Genomic DNA, 18,968 nt, shown 5'->3' with positions numbered 1-18,968 from the left:
TGTACTGAAACACAGGAAAAGATTATATTGTTGTGTATTAACCCGTGAATAACATGATTGTAACAAAGACAGCAACAAGGACATTTATGTCTTAATTGATGCCTCAATTATTTGAGATAATTTTAAGCGAATCAATCTTACAGCTGCAAACAAACTGCTCGTAAAATATATAACAAACATGTGGACGCGTACTGTAGGCACTCAACACTTACTCTAGGACACGGTAAATCAAGCAATTTTGTTCGCGAGCATCTCGTGGTGCCAAATCGAGTATCGTTATTCTGCAACCAAAATAAGGTAGTATTTAGTAATATATATATTTTTAAAATTTATAAATAAATTGGTAATAAATTCATCATTTTGAGTGAGTCTGTAGATAGCGCTGTTGACCAGGTTGAGCACCGATGGAACCTAATCAGGCATGTTGGGCATAGTAAGGCCCTAGCCAATAAGGTTCACACCCTTTGTGTTGGGGTTGGATCATTGATCTGTGCTGTACTTGGTTCAGCTTGGGTAAAAGCCAAGCCATCCTCACCTGTGCTCGATCAATCGACACCTTTATTTATGGGTCAAAACTAGGTTAACCCATTTATGATTTCAGTTTAAGGTGATGTTACGTAAACTGATCGTGATATTATTTTTTGAGGAAGAACAATCTTAAATCCTGTGCTGTGACGTCGAGGACTCTGATGGGTGCAGGGCCCCAAACGTCAGCCAATGACTGGCACAGCTTTTGGAGTTCCATCCAAAAGATGGAGAACAAACATTTTGCATCGTATCCTCCGAGGACAAGATGCATCTCCTTCACTGGCTGTCAATCTAAAGATAAAAGACAAAGATAAGGATTTACCGATAGATTTTGCTCCCCCGGGCATCAGAGTCTTTCTGCTTTTCTTTGTCAGCATGTTTGCAACATTCGTCGTGGCTTCCATCTCCGGGTGGACCTTCTTCTTCAACAATTTTGTAATCAGCTACCCATTTACCACCAAGCCACATTTTGAGAAATCAAAACTCTTAGCAAACAATTATCATCACGCTCGTGAACATTAGAGAGTAGAAACATGTACCTTCTGTAGTTTCCTTGTTGGGTTGATGGCGTTGCCTTTCGTGGTAGCTGATTGAGCTTCTTTCCTGTTCTGCAGCTTCTTGTCATGGATAATCAAATACTGCTTTGATCTAGCATTCATCTTCTTGTTTGGATTTTCATCGAGGTCGTTCATTGTTGAAGCATCAGCGGCAAAAAGATCAGCAAGTGTTACTCTCTGTTCTCGTTTCTCCTTGTCCTCCATCAGCAAAGGCAACACTTGGATCTTCTCAGCAGTTTCTCTGTCCTGGACCACCATCTCCATTTTCTTTTCCTCTACTTCAACTGGTAATTTGAGATCAAGCTCGATAAGAACTGGAGGTTTGCTTGCCACCAGAGAAGGTGCAGCACCGTTATCTTTGTCTTTTACCTCTGCATCAGTCTCCACTTTCATTTTGTCTCCCACAGGGATTTCATCTTCCTCGGTACAGTAGGACTGCGGAACAAAGCTGCCCTTTCTGCCTAAGGTGCCAATGGCAAGAATGCCATTGAGGACATCATGTAAGAGTAATGCTTCTTCCTCGATCATCCCATCAGAGATTTCCATATTTTCTCTTTCGTCTCCTCCAAAAGCATCTGGAAATCAAAACCGTAAAACAAGATCAGAAAGATCATGCATTATAAGATTATGGAAAGACACAATACCCTACACCTTTCTTTTCAGAAACATGGCTGTACTTGACGCTGGGGTACAACTTGCTATGCATCCAGTTAAAGATCTGCAATACAATAGTCACCGGGGCATAGTAAACAGCCAAAGATGAGCAAAAGTTGTAGAATCATCAAAAGCTCGCACATGGTGGCCATAATTTCATATAGAGAGAGATTCATGCACTAACCTTCATTAGTTTTATCTCCAGGAACTACTAAACGCAGCACTGTGTTGGTAACGTGATAGGGGGCCAAGACACTTGGAGCTCGAGGGCTTTAAAGAATAATATTTAGACATGAAAAAAAGTAGAGGGCCAGATTATCACACTCTGAAGCCTCTTCAACTCATGACACTTCTTCTTGTTGTTTTGTCTGATGGACAGACGTCTTCAGTCATAAGGTAATGAATTATTTAATGAGGCAAACAATAGAGGCATAAGAGCTCCAAATTTCGGGGTAAGAATATCTATGTACATCCTAAAAAGGTGGTGGTCCTGATGCTTTCAGTGGCATCAGTTTGGCATGATTGAGCCACACAGATTCCTTCAGATGGAGAGGCCATAAGAAGCTCTGCATGAAAAGTCAGTGAACATACTATGTAACTGTGGTCCTTGAGTTGGATAAGACTAGTGCTTCTAATGCAATATGACCCCAGGAAATGAACTCATGGATGTCGGATTGCAAATAGCGGAGGTTCCACAATCAAATGCATAAAAATGATACTACAAACTACCTAATGTTTAATGGAAAACAAAGGTACATCTGTTTTGTTTTGTCCTTGTCCATTGAAACTATTTGCCAGCTCGTTCCAATTTATTATGATGATTTTGATGCATAAGTTCAAATAATGGGAGGCAGATAAACCATATCAAGAAATCAGACCCGCAGTCAGATTATACTCAGAAGTTATTAGCACATAAAAAGCATCTGGCTTGAACACTATAAAAGAACTATAATAATTTGGAAATGCTATATACTTCAGGCTAAGAATATCCTTTGTAACTAACAGCACATGATGGGTAATAATTGTAGTAATAAAGAAGTAAAATGAAGTTTAGGAGAGATTAAACCAAATATAGCACTCACCAAAGGATTCCAATACTTGGACAGGGAACAAACAAATCGTAGGAAGAGATTTGAATCCTTTCCACAAAGGCACAAAGAACAACTTATGATAACTTTGGCAGCTGTAGATTGTAGCTACAAGATACGGCTTGATCTCTAGACAATGTAGTGCACACAGTTTTTCCTAATATGAAGAAAAGTTATCCAGTCTAGCCGTCTAGGCTAGGCAATGCCAATTCATGTATTGAAATGTAGATGTGTTATCAAAAAGGCTGTTAGGATCGAGATCTTACCTAGGAGCTGTTAGGGAACTTGGTGAGATCGCAGCATCCTCAGATCCCAACCCATTCTAGGTCATCAGGTTTGGGTTGATATAAATTAAGTTGGGTTATATGGTAGTAAAAGGTAGAATCCGCTACTTCAATGGTCTCACATGGTCAATTTCATGATAATTTGTGAGGAGATAAATTGGGAAGCTATAATTGATCCATGTGGGGAGGGTTTTTTTTCCTCGATTTTATCGAGATTCGAACCCTTGCTTTATGGTTGTAATTCTATCTCACATTAGTCAACTCAACTCTGCCTAGGGGTAAAAACCCCAATTTAAATTAAGTTGGGTCATAGGACCTTAGGATCCTTGTGTCCCAATCTCAAACCAATCTAATGCTCATACATGAGAAACTTATAGTTAACCTCAAATCCAGCCAAAGCAACATCACCCACTTAATCCACCAGTTAACCATAAAAAGGCCAACCAAGACAAGGAAGAAAGAAGCCAGTTTGTGAAAACATGTGCGACAACAATAAAAAGAAACTACCATTTGGTACTATAAACAATATGGAAAGTGAATTTAAGAGAATAGATTTGTTGATTTTGAACAATAATAGATCAAGAAACTTTTTGTTATTCGTACGGTAGAGCTGGAGCTCATTTTCCCAATGAAAATGCTACGTGGCTTCTCCAACTCAAAATTTGATCCTCAGAACACCCTCATCAACACATAAGTAAGAAGATACATCTGGATAGTCCACAAATATCAATATAATGTTTCTAAAGAAATTGCGGCATGGAAACTCTACAATCAAATCTCGCTATAGTCAATGATCCATTAGGTCCGTGCAAATTATTACAGATATCAATCAATTGCAAGTGCTAAAAAGACTGGTGAGAGAAAAGGTTTCTCGAAGACTTAACAGAGCAATAACCCTAGCAGAAATCCTTCCATTAGTCTTACCTGCATGTCTGATAGGTTACATCAGAGAAAACTTTAGTGAATCAGAAAGCAAGAAACCCAAATCATGAAGAACTACGAGACATACAAGTAGGATCAACCTACAACTAATGCAATCATGATAAACATCTCGATTCATTTTATACAGTAAGCAACATGGCATTATTTTAACGAAACGGCAAGAGCTAAGCTCTCGCTGAACAGGTTGTTGGAAAACAAAAGTACGAAGATGATTGAGCAAACGGGTAGGAAGTACTCGTGTGGTCCAGCGACAACACATGATAGCACTTGGCGGCCATGGAACCTAGAGCTTAGAACAACAGATCCGTCCCAGATCTGGAAATACAAGGCTCCGAGCTCCACTTGGCCTGCGATTCCTCGGCCGTCGCAGCGTCAAGCGGCGGGGAGTCGACGCCGACGACGAAGGGGCGGAGCTTGGCGATCTCGTGAACTGAGAGGTATGATCCGATGATTTCTATGGTGGGGTAAATCGTATAAGAACCCAACGGACAGACGCACTCGTTTGTTTGCTTGGTAAAAATTCAAAATTTATTTATTTATTTTTAAAAATATCATTAAAAAAATAAATTAAATACTTAAAATTAATTTCTTAAACATATTTAAATCTTAAATTTATTAGAGGTGAATTGTGTAATAAATATTTATTTGTAATTTTTAAAATAATAATAACTGGCGATTGTGCACACGCGTTACGTGAACTAGGTTCCTTATAGGTAAGGTGATGTAGGGAGAGATATGAGGGAAGAAGAATTAACTTATAAAAAATAATTTTAATTTTTTAGGATTGTCTCAACTTTTATTTTTTTTAGTGGGACAAAACTCTAATATTTTTCTAATTTTTTACATCTCAAAAGGTATTTATAAAAAATTAAGGTGGGGCAACTGCACCACCAAAACTATATATAGCTCTACCCCTGGTGTGGGTAACAGATTCTCTTTCATAAAATATTAATTTAATTTTTTATATCAGATATTAAACTAATAAGATCATTACTATACTTAATCTTAGTCAAAAGATTGTTCATAAATTGGGTAAGGATATGTCAGACACATGTAATAGTGCAATAATAGGATGACGCTCAAGAATCCAAGTAGCAAACTATTGTTGGATCATACTGTTGGATCGTGAAGAATGTTAGGGGGGGGGGGCGAATAACGATCGTCGAAAATCGAGTACGCAGCGGAAAGATAACAATGGAAACAACACTAACAAATCAAGTTTTACTTGGTTCGAAGCATTCGTCGACTCCTACTCCAAGGCCCGTACGTGAGAATATTTTCGGTGGGCAATTCACTAATCATTCGCAAATCTTTTACAAGAGAAATATAATGAATGTATAATTTAAGTACAGAAATAAACAAGTATACCAATAATTTTTTAGAGATCTGGAAGGCTGTGCTTTCAGTTGTTGGAGTTGCGTCACTCTGTCGTCGGAGTTGTGTTGCTCAGTCGTCGGAGCAGCGTCACTCGGCCGTTGGAGTCACATCGTGAAGTCACAGGAACTTCTTTGGAGCAGCGTGCAGAAAGGCAATCGCAGAAGAAAGTTGTATACTGTGCTCCTGGTGGAAGGCTTATATAGGCAGTTCCGGGCGCTTGGACGGTGACGTCAGCCAACCAATCAGTGTGCTCCAAGCTGGCGAGCAAATAATCCTTGGGTATTCCGGGTGCCCGAACCTCCTTTTCCAGCAAATTATTTTCTTGCAAGAAAAGATTAGTCCGAAGCAAATAAAGATTATACTACCCTGTAAAACAAAGAAGAGCTGCTTTTCCCCCCCTCCCGGTCAACACACACCCCTCCACCTCCCCTCTCTCTCCGTGCCAAAAGACGCATGTAACCTCCTTTTTGTTTTTTTTTTGTTTTTTTGTTTTTTTTTATTTCATTTAATTCTCATTTAATTTTAACTTTTTAATTAATTTTATTTAAAAATAACTCTCATACAATTATATTTTTAATTTTATTTAATTTTATTTTTTTTAATTAATTTAATTTATTATTTTTTATCAATACTTTATTTTTCAATTTTATATAAATTTTATTTAGTTTTTATTTTTTTTAATTAATTTAATTTATTATTTTTTATCAATACTTTATTTTCCAATTTTATATAAATTTTATTTAGTTTTTATTTTTTAATTAAATTAATTAATTATTTTTTTCATAATACTTATATTTTTTCAATTGATTTTTTAAAATTTTATTTTTTTATTAATTTTTTTAATCAATTTCTTTATCAATTTTTTATCAGTTTTATTTTTTCAATAATTTTTTTATATGTTTATATGTCAAGGGTTGAAAGGGGGGTCATTTAAAGTGATGAGAGATTTTGACATGTGTCAAGGATTGGAAGGGGGGTCATTTAAAGGGATAAAAGATTTTGACATGTGTCAAGGGTTAGAAGTGAGATAATTTAAAGGGAGGGGGGTGTTTTGACAGATGTCAATGGTTGGAGAATGATGAATTTAAATGGAGGAAGTGTTTTGACAGGTGTCAATGGTTGGAGGATGGGTAATTTAAAGAGGGTGAGAGATTTTGACATGTGTTATATGTCAATGGTTGGAGGGAGGGATGATTTAAAGGGAGAGAAGATTATGACATGTGTTAATAGTTGGATGCGGGTAATTTAAGTGTCAAATTAAGAATGTAATTTAAAGGAAGGGAGTAATTTAAAAATTATATAAAATAAAAAAAATTAAAAATTTTGATAAAAAAAATAATAAACAAAATTGATTAAAGAAATAAAACTAAATAAATATTAAAAAATTAAAAACATAATAAATAAAATTAATTAAAAATAAAATTAAATAAAAATTAAATAAAATTAAAAAAATATAAGTATTAATGAAAAAATAATAAACAAAATTAATTAAAAAATAAAACTAAATAAAATTAAATAAAATTAAAAATATATATAAGTATTAATGAAAAATAATAAATAAAATTGATTAAAACTTTAAACTAAATAAAGATTTTAAAATATATAAACTAAATAAAAAATTTAAAATATATAAGTATGAATGAAAAAAATTAAAAATAAAATTAATTTAAAAAATAAAACTAAATAAAATTAAACTAAATAAAAATTTAAAAATATATAAGTATGAATAAAAAAAATAAAAAATAAAAAATAAAAAATATGTAAGTATGAATATATAAGTATGAATTAAAAAAATTAAAAAATAAAAATAAAAATTTAAAAAAAAAATGAAAAGGAGGTTACATGCGTCTTTTGGCGGGGGAGAGAGGGGAGGTGGAGGGGGTGTGCGTAACCGGGGGGGAAGCAATTTGCAAAACAAAGTTAGCACACCAATAATTAGAGTAGTAATTAGATTCTGTCTCTTCGAGATCAGAATCTAATCAAGATCTCAACTTAAATTTCTAAAATGGATCTAAGTTGGATCGACGCTTACTGTTCTCTCAAATGGGGAACGCGTCCTCACCAAGTCACTCCCCTCTAGTGACTTACCTTAACTTAGACCCGACCCCGGGCCGGGTCTGACCCGGACCCGGCCCGGGCCCGTAACCGGGTCAACGGGCCGGTTGCCCGTTGACCCGGTTCGCCGGGTTGAACCGGCGGTTCAGCCGCAAATTTTTTTTTTTAAACGGCTTGAACCGCCGGTTAACCGGCGGTTCGTAGCCGTTGGAACCGCCGGTTAACCGGCGGTTCGTAGCCGTTGGGAGGATTTTTTAGGTATTTTTTTTTCAACGATTAGGATCATTTGACCGTTTTTTGATCAATGGCTATGATTTAGTGTCCGTTACTATCAAAACTCTATAAATAGAGAGCTCATTTCATCATTTTTCACACACATATTCTCTACTCTTAATCTCATTTTCGTATTATCTAATCTCTACACGCTTTCGTTTTCAATTACAATGGAAGGAGGTCGCGGAGGTGCATCATCTCGAGCTCGGAAGGGAAAGTAAATAATGAATCCGCGGGAGGAGGACCCCAACCCCAACATTCAATCCACCGATGATGAGATCGAGCATCTTCCAAATCCGACACCCGAAACATAAGGAAGTACCGATGCAATTACTTCTAAGGTTCGGGAACTTCCTCCTCTAAAGTCTTCTATTTTTACTAAACATTTTGAGAAGGTCACTCTTCCGTCGGGAGAAATGCGTGCAAAATGTAAGCACTGCAATGCTTCCTACAAATTCCAAGCCGGCGGCGGCTATGGGTCGTTGAAACGACATGTAGAAACGAAGCACCCGACAGAATATGAACTCGACCGTTCTCAAACACAATTATCAAGATTTTCTTCAACTAGCAGTAGTATCGATTCCGGTTTATTTTTATATTCGGATAATAAATTAAGAGAATCATTAGCTAAATTTGTTTCCGTAGAACATCTTTCTTTTAGTTTTGGATCTAAATGCACATTTGAAGATTTTTTGTAAAGAATCTCTTAATCCATGTGCTAAACGTGTTCCTAGGACTACACTTACTCGTACAATTAAAAAATTAGTAAAACAAGGAAAAAAGAATTTAATTGATGAATTTAGTAAATTAGATAATAAAGTTTCTTTATGTTCCGATATTTGGAGTGATCATTGGCAAACACATTCGTATATGGGTGTGACTTGTCATTGGATCGATAACTCTTGGAACCTCCAAAAAAGATTATTAGCTTATAGAGTTTTTGATGAATCACATAATGCTCATAATATCGCACAATTATTATGTTTAATTTTAGAAGAATATGGTTTAACTCATAAAATATTTTCAATATCATTAGATAATGCTAGTTCTAATACCGCTTGTATAGATGATCTAAAATTTGTTTGTCAACCTATTATTGGAGGTTTATTTTTTCATATTCGTTGTGTATGCCATGTTTTAAATTTATGTGTTCAAGATGGTTTAAAAATTTTAGAAAGTTATATTAAACCAATTAAAATTGCAATTTCTTATTTATGGTCTCATCCATCTATAATGAAACAATGGGGTAGGTTTTGTAAAATTAATGGAATGAGACCTAAAAAATTTCCACGTGATGTACCAACACGTTGGAATTCAACATACCAATTATTACAAGATTCATTTCAATATAAAGAATTATTATGTTCATTTTTTGCACAAAACACTAATACTAATATATATTTATTTTCACAACAATGGAATATTTGTAGTAGTATTTGTGAAATTTTAAAAGTATTTAATGATGCAACCGAACAATTTTCCGGTATTTATTATCCCACTGCTCAATTAGTTTTAGAAAATTTTTCTAATATAGTATTAGTTTTAAATGAACATATTAATAATGAATCTTTATCTCTTTGCATCTTAGCTATGAAAACTAAATGGGAAAAATATTTTTATTTAATTCCTGAAATTTATTTAATTACATTTGCTTTAGATCCTAGATTTAAATTAGAAGTTTTACAAGAAATGTTAACTTTATATTATGATGCTTTAATTCCAATTAAAGATTCTTCTTCCCTGATCCAGCTAATATTATATATAATGTTAGAATTTATTTATATGATATTTATAATCAATATTATGGAAAATATGGAACACAAATTAATATTTCTGAAATTCAACAAACTATTAGTAGTAATTTAAAACTTACAAAAGCACAACTCTTATTAAAAGAACGGACAAAACGTCCACGGGGATCCTCAAGTTCCACACAGGAACTTGAGAATTATTTTACGACTTCTTTTGATTTTAATGAAGCAGATAGCGAAAACTTCGATATCTTAAAGTGGTGGTCACAGAAGGCTCAAAGCTTTCCCGTTCTCTCCGTGATCGCAAAAGAAATTTTAGCTTGTCCAGTGTCAACTGTTGCTGTGGAGAAGACGTTTAGTGCCGGCGGCAACATATTAGATGAACGACGATCAACTTTGTCTCCCGACTCATTAGAAGCCCAAGCATTACTGGACGATTGGACCAGAGCGGAGAAAAGAATCCAAGGAATGCAACTTTCAGATGACGAAGTTGAAGATTTTGATACTGAAGGAACAAATACGACAGGAACAGGAAATGGAAGTGAATGAAAATGTAAAAAGATAAAAATGTAAAAGAACTACGTGGGCTTTGATTCTCCTAAAGGGATACGTAGGCAACTTAAATAAGTGCAAGCCCTTTTTTTAATAAATTTTAATTTCTAATTTTTAATGTTTAATGTTTAATTTTTAATTTTTAATTTTTAATTTTTTTTAACATATTAATCTTGAACTATGACGAACCGTGACGAACCGTGAACCGGCGGTTCTGAACCGTGAACCGTAACCGTCTTGGGCGGTTAAGGTTAAGGGTCGACCTGCCTGGAATCGTCGAACCGGTGGTTCCGAACCGTCGGTTCCGAACCGTGGTCAGGTCTACCTTAACTTACCACTTTGCCAAACATCCGGTCAACCCGTCGACTTGTCTGGACTTTGTGCCAGCTATCCGGTCGACCCGTTGACCTAGCTGGACTTCATGCCAGATATCCGGTTAGCCCGTCGACATATCTGGACTTTTTACCAATTATCCGGTTAGCCCGTCGATCTAGCTGGATGTTAGATATCCGGTTAGTCCATCGACCTGTCTGGACTTCGTGCCAGCTATCCGATCGACCCGTTGACCTAGCTAGACTTCTCCTGTACACTTAATTAAATCGTTAGATAATAACAAACCTAACGTAACTTATTTTGTCATTCATCAAAACCTGAGTTAGATCGTTAGTGCAACATGCACCAACATATACTTGATCTTAGCCAAAACAATCGAAAAAGTATACTTTCTAATATCGTCGGCCTAAGGTATTTATAAAATTTTCTCTACTCGCAGTGTTGTCAATTTTAAAATATATTACTAAAGAGAACTTTATATTTTTAATTGATTAATAAAAAAACTTTTCAATAATATGCCGCATTTGAGTCTCGAACTTTAAATCTCTAGTTGATTAATGAGAAAGATTTCGAATAATACGCCGCAGCTGAGTATCAAACTCATTACTGATTGATGTGTCTTTAGAAATTATTAATAAATTTTAAAATTATTTTCAATATAAATAGAAAAAATAATATTAATATAATTTCATTTTAGCTTCATCAAAATTAGTTAGTAAAAAGATATAATTTTATTAAATTAATAATAGTTTTTCACACACCCGTAAGCACATGATAATTGAAATTAAAAAAATTTCATTTCCCATAAAATTGTTCGTTTTTTTAAGAAAAAAATAGAGATTCAAAATCATTAAAACATACAAATTTTTTAATTGATATAAGATATTTGACTAAGAGGCCAATTGGATCTCATATAAATTTTCTATATAAATTTTCTACATACCACTAAAGATAAATTAAAAAACGCTTTAATCACCCATCATACTAGCATTTTTATATCAACAATGTTAAAAAAATTTTATCTATTAATTTATCAAAATTAAATCTTAATCTTTAAATGCTTGAGAAAGGAAGGTGTAAATAAATTTTATAAAAATATTAAAACTGCAAAAACGTATTTAAAAAAAAATAACAAGAAAGAAATTTTTTTTTTTGAAGGGCGACAAAGATTATCAGAGAAATTACAAGTTATATGTTTAACATATGACTTATTAACAGATGAAATAACAATAATATTCAGCTCTTGTTAAGTAAATAAACGTTGAATACGTGAAATATCCATAAATCAACCAAAATACAAATCAACAAACAAAAAAAAAAAAACCCTGTATTGTGTGTTCTCTAAAGGAAACTACATCAAGTTGTATCAACAGACAAACACATACAAATGGCGGCATGCTTTAGATTTAATGGATGAACATCAGAAAGCAAGTACAAGAATGTCACAGGCAATCTAGCGATGTCTTGTGTTGGAGCTGGAGCTGCGTATCGTGACACCGTGCAAGTATCTCGTGTATCCAAAAATATTGAGCTTGCTGTCTTCCGGTCGGATCCAGTCTCTCAGCATGGAATAAGCAGCAGGAGGCAGGTTCAGTTCCTACAAGATACAGCTATATTACACTCTAGCATGGGTTTAAGATTCAATGGTTAGTGTTAAAGTTGTTACTACCCGGGCCAATTCCTTGATAGAGATGACTCGATTCCCCTCTAATTCAAAGAACTCGAAAGCTGTACTTGCTATCTGTTCCCAACCATTCAAAGCCTCGAGATGATACGGGCTGATTGCAGCAGCACAAAATTCCTCAAAATCCATCCTAGTGAACGCCAGTGGCTCCAACTAGATTCGAAAAATTATGCAGAGGTTAGAATGCCTTGTAAGTTCAGTTAAAATAGATTCCGCAACCAATAACCAGAAAAGCGAATGATAGATTAGCTTAACAAAGAATCTTAGCATAAGGAACTCATTGCCATGCCAACTACACTCAGTTGGGGTTGTCAGTAGAAATATAAGTAGATTGTTCAGGCTCGGAGTGACATGAATGACCAAGTACGTCTATCTATCAACTTTTGAAACATTTTTCAATAATCCACATACAAAAGTCTAATCTAACTCGTACAGAATTACAAGAAAAATTTCTAACTAATGATCTCATCAATCCTTGTAAAGTTACTATAATGAAAGCCTTTGAACACTAACAAGGATCAATGCTGCTTGAACTTACAGGAAAATAAGTTCGATACATAAATCAATGATAAAAAAAATTACCAGAAAAGAGTGTTCCATCAAAAAGTCTAGGCCAATTTTATGAAATAGCAAAGTTATAGATGTACCGCATACCGCATTTAGAATATCAGGAACTCTGGAATCCGACATTGCTTCAGTGGCATTTTGAAATAATGCCTGAATAAAATGCAAATGAATCAAAGAACAAAAATGAGAATGGTGTTATATTATATTATCATAAATGCATATAAAGAAAAACTAGGCTATTAGTTCTTTCCATCATGCAGTATTATATTGCAGTACTTGATAAATAAACTGATTACTGACCATTCGAAAGTTGTCAAGTGATATGTAACCATCATTAGTTGGTTCTAAAAGCATAAACTGCAACCTCATATAAAAAAGTTCATCCTCTGTCAAAGCCTTAGATAGTGCCTGCAGAAGCATAATAAGTGCACAAACTATAAAAATAAAAATAAACATATAAATAAAACAGAGAATGACTCTGTTACTTAATGTTCGACATTTATCAAAATCATCAATTGGCAAAACGCTCTCAAGTTTGTAAGGTATGTATATAGCTAGCCATAACTTCACAGATATTTCAATCAATTGTAAATTGATTTTGCCATACTATAACTATAAAGGACCAATATACCATTTGCTGAAATTATCATTTGAAGAGGATCTTGATGGTTGTAGGCTCATTCAAATATTTTCACAATGTGTCTACCTGGTCGCTTACCTTCACAGTCATTTTGATCATCAGTGAAATAACTCTCTATGCTATAAAAAATGATTATTCCTTTCCTTTTTGATGCACTAGTTACAAATAATTGAAAAACAAACAGTAATAGTCTCAGTACCATGTTACCTTTAAGGCAGATTGTCTAAGAGGTGTTGCACGAAGGTAAGACTTCACTAATCTATAAATAAGCATATCCAGAGGAATTTGTCGTTGCGCATCTCGCAACCAAGGGTGTGCTGTTATCAAACAAAGGTTAATTAAAATCAAATATAGAAAAACACCTAATTAAAGAACAATATAAAAAACTATATGTGAAGAGAAGGCACTGATTCCTTGTCCCTCGAAATAAATCATGATTAACAGGAACTAGCAACTTACTCAAAGCTTGTGCAGCTGTCATTCTTTTTCTATAATCCTTATTTAAAAGCCTTCTCACAAAATCTTTGGCTACTGGAGAAATATCCGGCCATGGTGAATCAACAAAGTTGGGATCAGCCCTCAACACAGAACGAAAAATTCCTGATTCAGTTCGTGACCAGAAAGGTCTACTACCACACAACAAAATATACGTTATAACCCCAATACTCCAGATATCAGCCTCTGTACTGTATGATCTATGGAGGACCTCAGGGGCAACATAGTAAGCACTTCCAACAATATCATTCAGCCTTTCATCTGTGTAATCATTAACAAATAGAAGTTTGAATGACAACTTTAATGTGATGATATATATATATACTAGTAATGAGATGCATAACCTAAATTCTAAAAAGACAATCTGGAGCCATGATCATAATAATCAGAAAGTTGTTTCTCCTCAGAAAGAACTCACTTTGACTTGGTTGTGAGGTGACTAATAACATGGGATTCATCTCGTAAGTCACAAAAAAAGCAACAAAGTGTCACCTTTATTTCTTTTTAATCCATGACAAATTTAAACCCTTATACTTGACACTATCAGATTGCAAATTTGCATATCAGGGTTTAAATTTGACTACATAGAAATAGAAACCATCAACCATAAAGGTTAACATAAATGACATTTATCAAACAGGCAACAAAGCCTATAACATTGGCAACATATTAATCCATAATCAATTTAATATTCCAAAACCCCATGATTATAAGTCAGTCATCTGTCTTCATATCAGGAATTATCAAAATGCAATAAACAACAACATTTAAGCATCATAGTTTTACATAGTAGATTGCGGTGCTCACCTGGTTTAATAAAATCTGAAAGACCGAAATCAATCAGCTTCATGTCAGCATGTTCATCATTAGCGGCAAAAAGAAAATTCTGTGGTAAAGTAACAGAAAAATAAATATAAGCAGGACTGCAAGAGTGAAGACATGATGGCTACCTGAGAAAATGACAGAAAAGAGGAATCCTAAAAAATTATATGTTTCTACACTAAGTAGTTTATGATGTCGACCTCTGGCTTTAGATCACGATGCACAACACCTTGAAGATGACAAAAGGCAACTACACTCAGAATTTGAACGATAATAACCTTTGCATCCTCCTCTGTGTATCTTCCGCCTCTTGAGAACAAAAGAAATATAGGGAAAAAAGAAATATAAGAACGTCTACAAATTAAAAGAAAAAACAAACAATTAATGGCAACAAAGAGTACCTGGACAAAATTCTATCCAACAATTCTCCACCTTTGCATAATCTGAAAAGTGAAAACATGAAGAGCCAATAAGGTTACCAACACAGTAAAAGCATTAAAATACATAGGGAAGCCCCATCATTGTTTATTTTGGAAATTAGTCAAACTACAAATACTTGCATGATATAATCTGCAAAATAGCAGATAAACTACGGTAACAAGTGTCAAATGAATCCAACCCTTTATTGAATAAAGTAGCATAAATAATCAAAAGCTAAGTTGTTACAAAATCTTCACAACAATGAATATTAGATTAAGACATGGTTACATACTCCATCACTATGTAGACATTAAGTGTGTCCTCACATGCCTCATAAAACTTGACAAGATTTTTATGGCCAGACAAAGCTTTCAGTATCTTAACCTCCCTACGAACATCTTCAATTGATATTGGTGTTGTCATCTGCATAGAAGATCCAAAAATATCAGTAAAGGCAACCACATGCCCATTTTAAAAAACAGCAGAGTTCTGGAGATTGTTTTTGTAATAAAGTGGCTGTCAGCTATAGATCTGGAATTTGCAAATGGTGATGTTAGAAATCCAATGATTGCAAAGCAAAGAAATAAGTGATGAAGGAGATTTATGCTTCCAGCTAGAATAGGAAAAAAAACATAAATTCCCACTTCTTTCAGTATCAACCTTATTTCCATTCCTTAAAAACAGCCAACAAAAAATAGATTAAACATGACAACACATTGTTCAACCTCTTAATGTGGGTAATTTTTTTAATCTCATTCTCACCACATTAACATCATGAGGCTAGGAATCCACAATTGGGTTGGGACGGGCTTAACCTTGGCAAGGGTGGGGCAAATTGTGTTAGATCATCTAAGTGTTTATATCATGATAATGTGTGAATGTGAAATTATGATATTGGTAACATATATTAGACCAAGTCCTTCAATTTATTGAGAAGATGATTTGAAATTTTTATAAGGTATATATCCTTTCATTCATAGAATAGATAATTTAAGCTAAGAGTTATTAAATTATAAAGAACTTCAATACTCTAGATTAACAAGAGACATTGTCTTATAGTAACCTCAACAACAACATGAAGAAATTCATGGTGCATACCCCAAATAATTGGGCAAAGGCCTGTTTTGGTTGTATAATTCATAATGTGGCAAAAAAAGATTTCACCATTAAGAGTCGTAATAAATCATAAAGAGCTTCAATACTCTAGTTTAACAAACATTGTCTTACGGTAACCTCAACAGCATGAAAAGATCTATGGTCCATACCCCAAATAATTGGGACAAAGGCTTGTTTTGGTTGTATAATTCCAGTGTTCTAATTGACGGCCAAGATGACCGTCTAGGCGGGAGTTGGGCATCAATTGCACCGCCTTTGCTTAAGGCGGTGCTTTAAGCAGTAACTCACCTCCTTTCGTCACCGTTGCACCTGAAACCGCCACCGCTGTCGCCGTTTCACCACTGTGACCAATTTGGATGTGTTGTGCAAGCCTGGAAGTGTTGCCCAAGCCTGGCGACGCGTCTGGGCATGTTGCCCAAGCCCAACGACGCGTCCAAGCATGTCGCCCAAGCTCGTCGATGGGCCCGGACTATTGCTCGGGTCCAACGACACGTCCGAACACATCACGTGGTCCTGGTGACACGCCCAAACTCATTGTGCAACCCCGACGACCGAAATAGGGTATGTGAATAAGTTGTAAGTTAGATTTTAATTAAATAACAATAGGTTAATAATTTTAATCAACTCCTAGTTATGATTGATATAATTTAAATATACTTAATTAAAACCTAATAAAATTATCCCATTAATTTAATATATATATATATTTAAAAAATTATATTTTTTATTTTTAAATATTTAGATTTAATTTTTAATTTTTAATTAATATATTTTATTAAAAGTAAATATTATAAAGAATAATGATTATTTATAGTATTATGTACCCCCATTTACAACACTATATAATTCATAACAACCAACACCAACAACAACCAAGCCTTTTCCCACTAGGTGGGATCGGCTGTATGAATCATTTTACGCCATTGAGCTCTCTATCTCCTATTATATCATCATCCATATTTAAATAAATTTTATCTTAAATGTATATTTTTTCATAACAATCTAGAAAAATAAAAATAATGAGTAATTTGTTGTCATTTTAGTGTAGACAAATTCAGTAACACCATTTATCAAGTGTATATTTCACAGCTTGGATTTATACTCTTATGTTCCATTCACAATGTCTGGAAAAGTTCATGCAGACAATACAAAATAGTTGCTATAGAATAATTATAAACTGGAAGTTCAAGCAACCAATCAGAAATGCAAGAGTAAAATAAGTAATATTATGGGCTTAGCTTTTTGGATAACTGTTTAGGTAAATCAAGTGACGAGGGAGTTCACTTATCTAGCGCTTAAATCGTCTGACCATATAGTGCCACAACAAATAAAGTTGTAACCATCACCTTAATTATGTTAAAACGTTATCTTGTGTCATCATCAGCTCATAATGTTAATCGGTGCAATACGAACGGCCAGTGCCAGTGCCAGTGCCAGTGCCAGTGCCAAGCTCTCTCCAAACCACCACCAAAAGCCCAAAAAGAAAGGACAGAGATAAAAACAAAATATAAAAAAGTCTAACCCAGAATTAATAGTCACAAAGTCAGATAAACACAAGCACTAAATCACAGGTGGAGATGACAAAGACATTGGATCTTCTAATTTAGAGTCTAGTATTTGGCACAGATATTGGAGAATAGCCAAAAAATTTCACAAGATTGAAAAGAGAAAAATATTTCAGAGGGAAAAATCACGTTTTGGACATACCACCGCACCTTAGCTTTGGAGATAATCTTCACGGCAACAAGCTGACCTTTGATCGACCCTTTCTTGGCTGTAGCCGAGCAGGTATGCCCAAAATGGCCCCTTCCGACCTCGTTCCCCAGCTCATACTTCGCACCGAAGTTTTTGCTATACCCAAAGCTCTTATCCAACGGCCTCTCCCCCTCCCCGGTCCCGTCCTCAGGGATAGGACCGTCCCTGGGCTTCGGGGGCCCTTGCCGCTTCGCGAGAGCGGCCTTTATGTGCTTCGCCGGGGACGGCGGTGGGAAAAGCCTCCCGAAGATTCGCCTGGGGGTGGACCTTGCGGGCGAAGGGGCGACCTCATCGGGGAGGGGGCTGGCGGAGCCCTGCGGGTAAGGACTGGGCCAGGCGGCACCGGCGCCAGAGTATTGTACGGGAGTGGCAGCGCCGCTCCGGCTTTTCCTGATGGGCGTAGCCGGGACGATTTCTCCGGCGCCGTTGGCCGAGGTCCGGGCGCCGCCGTCCTCGGCGACGGAGACACTCTTGCCGTAACACTGTCCCATGGTCCTCGCCCACTGCTTCCTCCTGCCTTGATTTCTTCTCTGTTGTCTGAATTCGAGGGTTTCAATCGCGGAAGAAGGCAGTCAATCAAGCGGCCGTCGAGAGAGAGAAGGGAGGAGGAAAAGCAAATGCTGCGAAAATTTTGCTTTAGCCCTTGCACCTTTTAATATTGTTTAAAAAGTACCTCTTTCTTTCTTCAATCGCCAAATTACCCTTGCAAAGTTTTTTTTTCAGCTCATTAATATTTATAAATATAAAATTATAAATTATTTATAAATATTCTTCATCAATAATATATAAGAATAAAGGTGTAAATTATATTCTATTTTTTTTATCAAGCTTATAAATAAATTTACTAACTAATCAAATAAATTAAAAATTAAAAAAATATATAAAAACATTAAACAATTAAATAAATTTAAATTAAAAGTTTGATAATATTTAAATAAAGTAAACTCAAACCAAACAAAGCTAAAAAAAGAAAAGTGAAGCTTAAATAAGGGAGTCCAATGTTAACTTAACGAACTTAAGTTTTTACCAATTTATTTAGAGATAAATGTAATTTTTCTTTTTCAGGGGCCCATTC

General features: G+C 35.1%; 2 protein-coding genes across 6 annotated transcripts; both read right to left on the bottom strand.

Annotated features, from left to right (window-relative positions):
- Positions 1 to 95: 95 nt before the first annotated feature.
- Positions 96 to 4,531, bottom strand: LOC122018556 (protein TILLER ANGLE CONTROL 1-like). Of its 3 annotated transcripts, XM_042575897.1 has the most exons (6): positions 4,289 to 4,531; positions 4,036 to 4,043; positions 1,737 to 1,803; positions 1,068 to 1,660; positions 851 to 971; positions 96 to 281 (listed from the first exon to the last, which is right to left on the bottom strand). In XM_042575897.1, exons 1-6 carry the CDS (start codon positions 4,329 to 4,331, stop codon positions 277 to 279), a joined length of 837 nt encoding a protein of 278 aa, XP_042431831.1. In that variant the 5' UTR covers positions 4,332 to 4,531; the 3' UTR covers positions 96 to 276. The 3 variants fall into 3 exon arrangements, with proteins under 3 accessions (XP_042431831.1, XP_042431832.1, XP_042431833.1); XM_042575898.1 differs by lacking the exon at positions 4,036 to 4,043; XM_042575899.1 differs by lacking the exons at positions 4,036 to 4,043; positions 4,289 to 4,531 and adding an exon at positions 1,924 to 2,063.
- A 7,170-nt stretch (positions 4,532 to 11,701) lies between these two features.
- LOC122020071 (CDPK-related kinase 3-like) lies at positions 11,702 to 18,517 on the bottom strand. 3 transcript variants are annotated; one of them, XM_042577803.1, is made up of 11 exons: positions 17,854 to 18,517; positions 15,315 to 15,445; positions 15,004 to 15,045; positions 14,881 to 14,911; positions 14,588 to 14,666; positions 13,745 to 14,041; positions 13,493 to 13,602; positions 12,946 to 13,053; positions 12,733 to 12,795; positions 12,064 to 12,231; positions 11,702 to 11,991 (listed from the first exon to the last, which is right to left on the bottom strand). In XM_042577803.1, exons 1-11 carry the CDS (start codon positions 18,382 to 18,384, stop codon positions 11,848 to 11,850), a joined length of 1,704 nt encoding a protein of 567 aa, XP_042433737.1. In that variant the 5' UTR covers positions 18,385 to 18,517; the 3' UTR covers positions 11,702 to 11,847. The 3 variants fall into 3 exon arrangements, with proteins under 3 accessions (XP_042433737.1, XP_042433736.1, XP_042433738.1); XM_042577802.1 differs by having other exon boundaries at positions 14,803 to 14,911; positions 17,854 to 18,516; XM_042577804.1 differs by having other exon boundaries at positions 14,803 to 14,911; positions 17,846 to 18,490.
- Positions 18,518 to 18,968: the final 451 nt, after the last annotated feature.

The sequence above is a fragment of the Zingiber officinale genome, chromosome 9A (genome assembly GCF_018446385.1).
Source record: "Zingiber officinale cultivar Zhangliang chromosome 9A, Zo_v1.1, whole genome shotgun sequence".
Classification (NCBI taxonomy): domain Eukaryota; kingdom Viridiplantae; phylum Streptophyta; class Magnoliopsida; order Zingiberales; family Zingiberaceae; genus Zingiber; species Zingiber officinale.
This window is presented reverse-complemented; position numbering and strand designations above follow the sequence as displayed.

Excerpts from the sequence above, each read along its gene's own strand:
- LOC122018556 (XM_042575897.1), bottom strand. The coding sequence starts at position 4,331 with ATGGCCGCCAAGTGCTATCATGTGTTGTCGCTGGACCACACGA. Across the intron at positions 1,661-1,736 it reads CCATGTTTCTGAAAAGAAAG|ATGCTTTTGGAGGAGACGAA; the intron begins GTGTAGGGTATT and ends TTTGATTTCCAG. Across the intron at positions 972-1,067 it reads CAACAAGGAAACTACAGAAG|CTGATTACAAAATTGTTGAA; the intron begins GTACATGTTTCT and ends GTAAATGGGTAG.
- LOC122020071 (XM_042577802.1), bottom strand. The coding sequence starts at position 18,384 with ATGGGACAGTGTTACGGCAAGAGTGTCTCCGTCGCCGAGGACGGCGGC. Across the intron at positions 15,046-15,314 it reads AATGTCTACATAGTGATGGA|ATTATGCAAAGGTGGAGAAT; the intron begins GTATGTAACCAT and ends TTCACTTTTCAG. Across the intron at positions 14,042-14,587 it reads TTCAGATTTTATTAAACCAG|ATGAAAGGCTGAATGATATT; the intron begins GTGAGCACCGCA and ends ATGATTACACAG.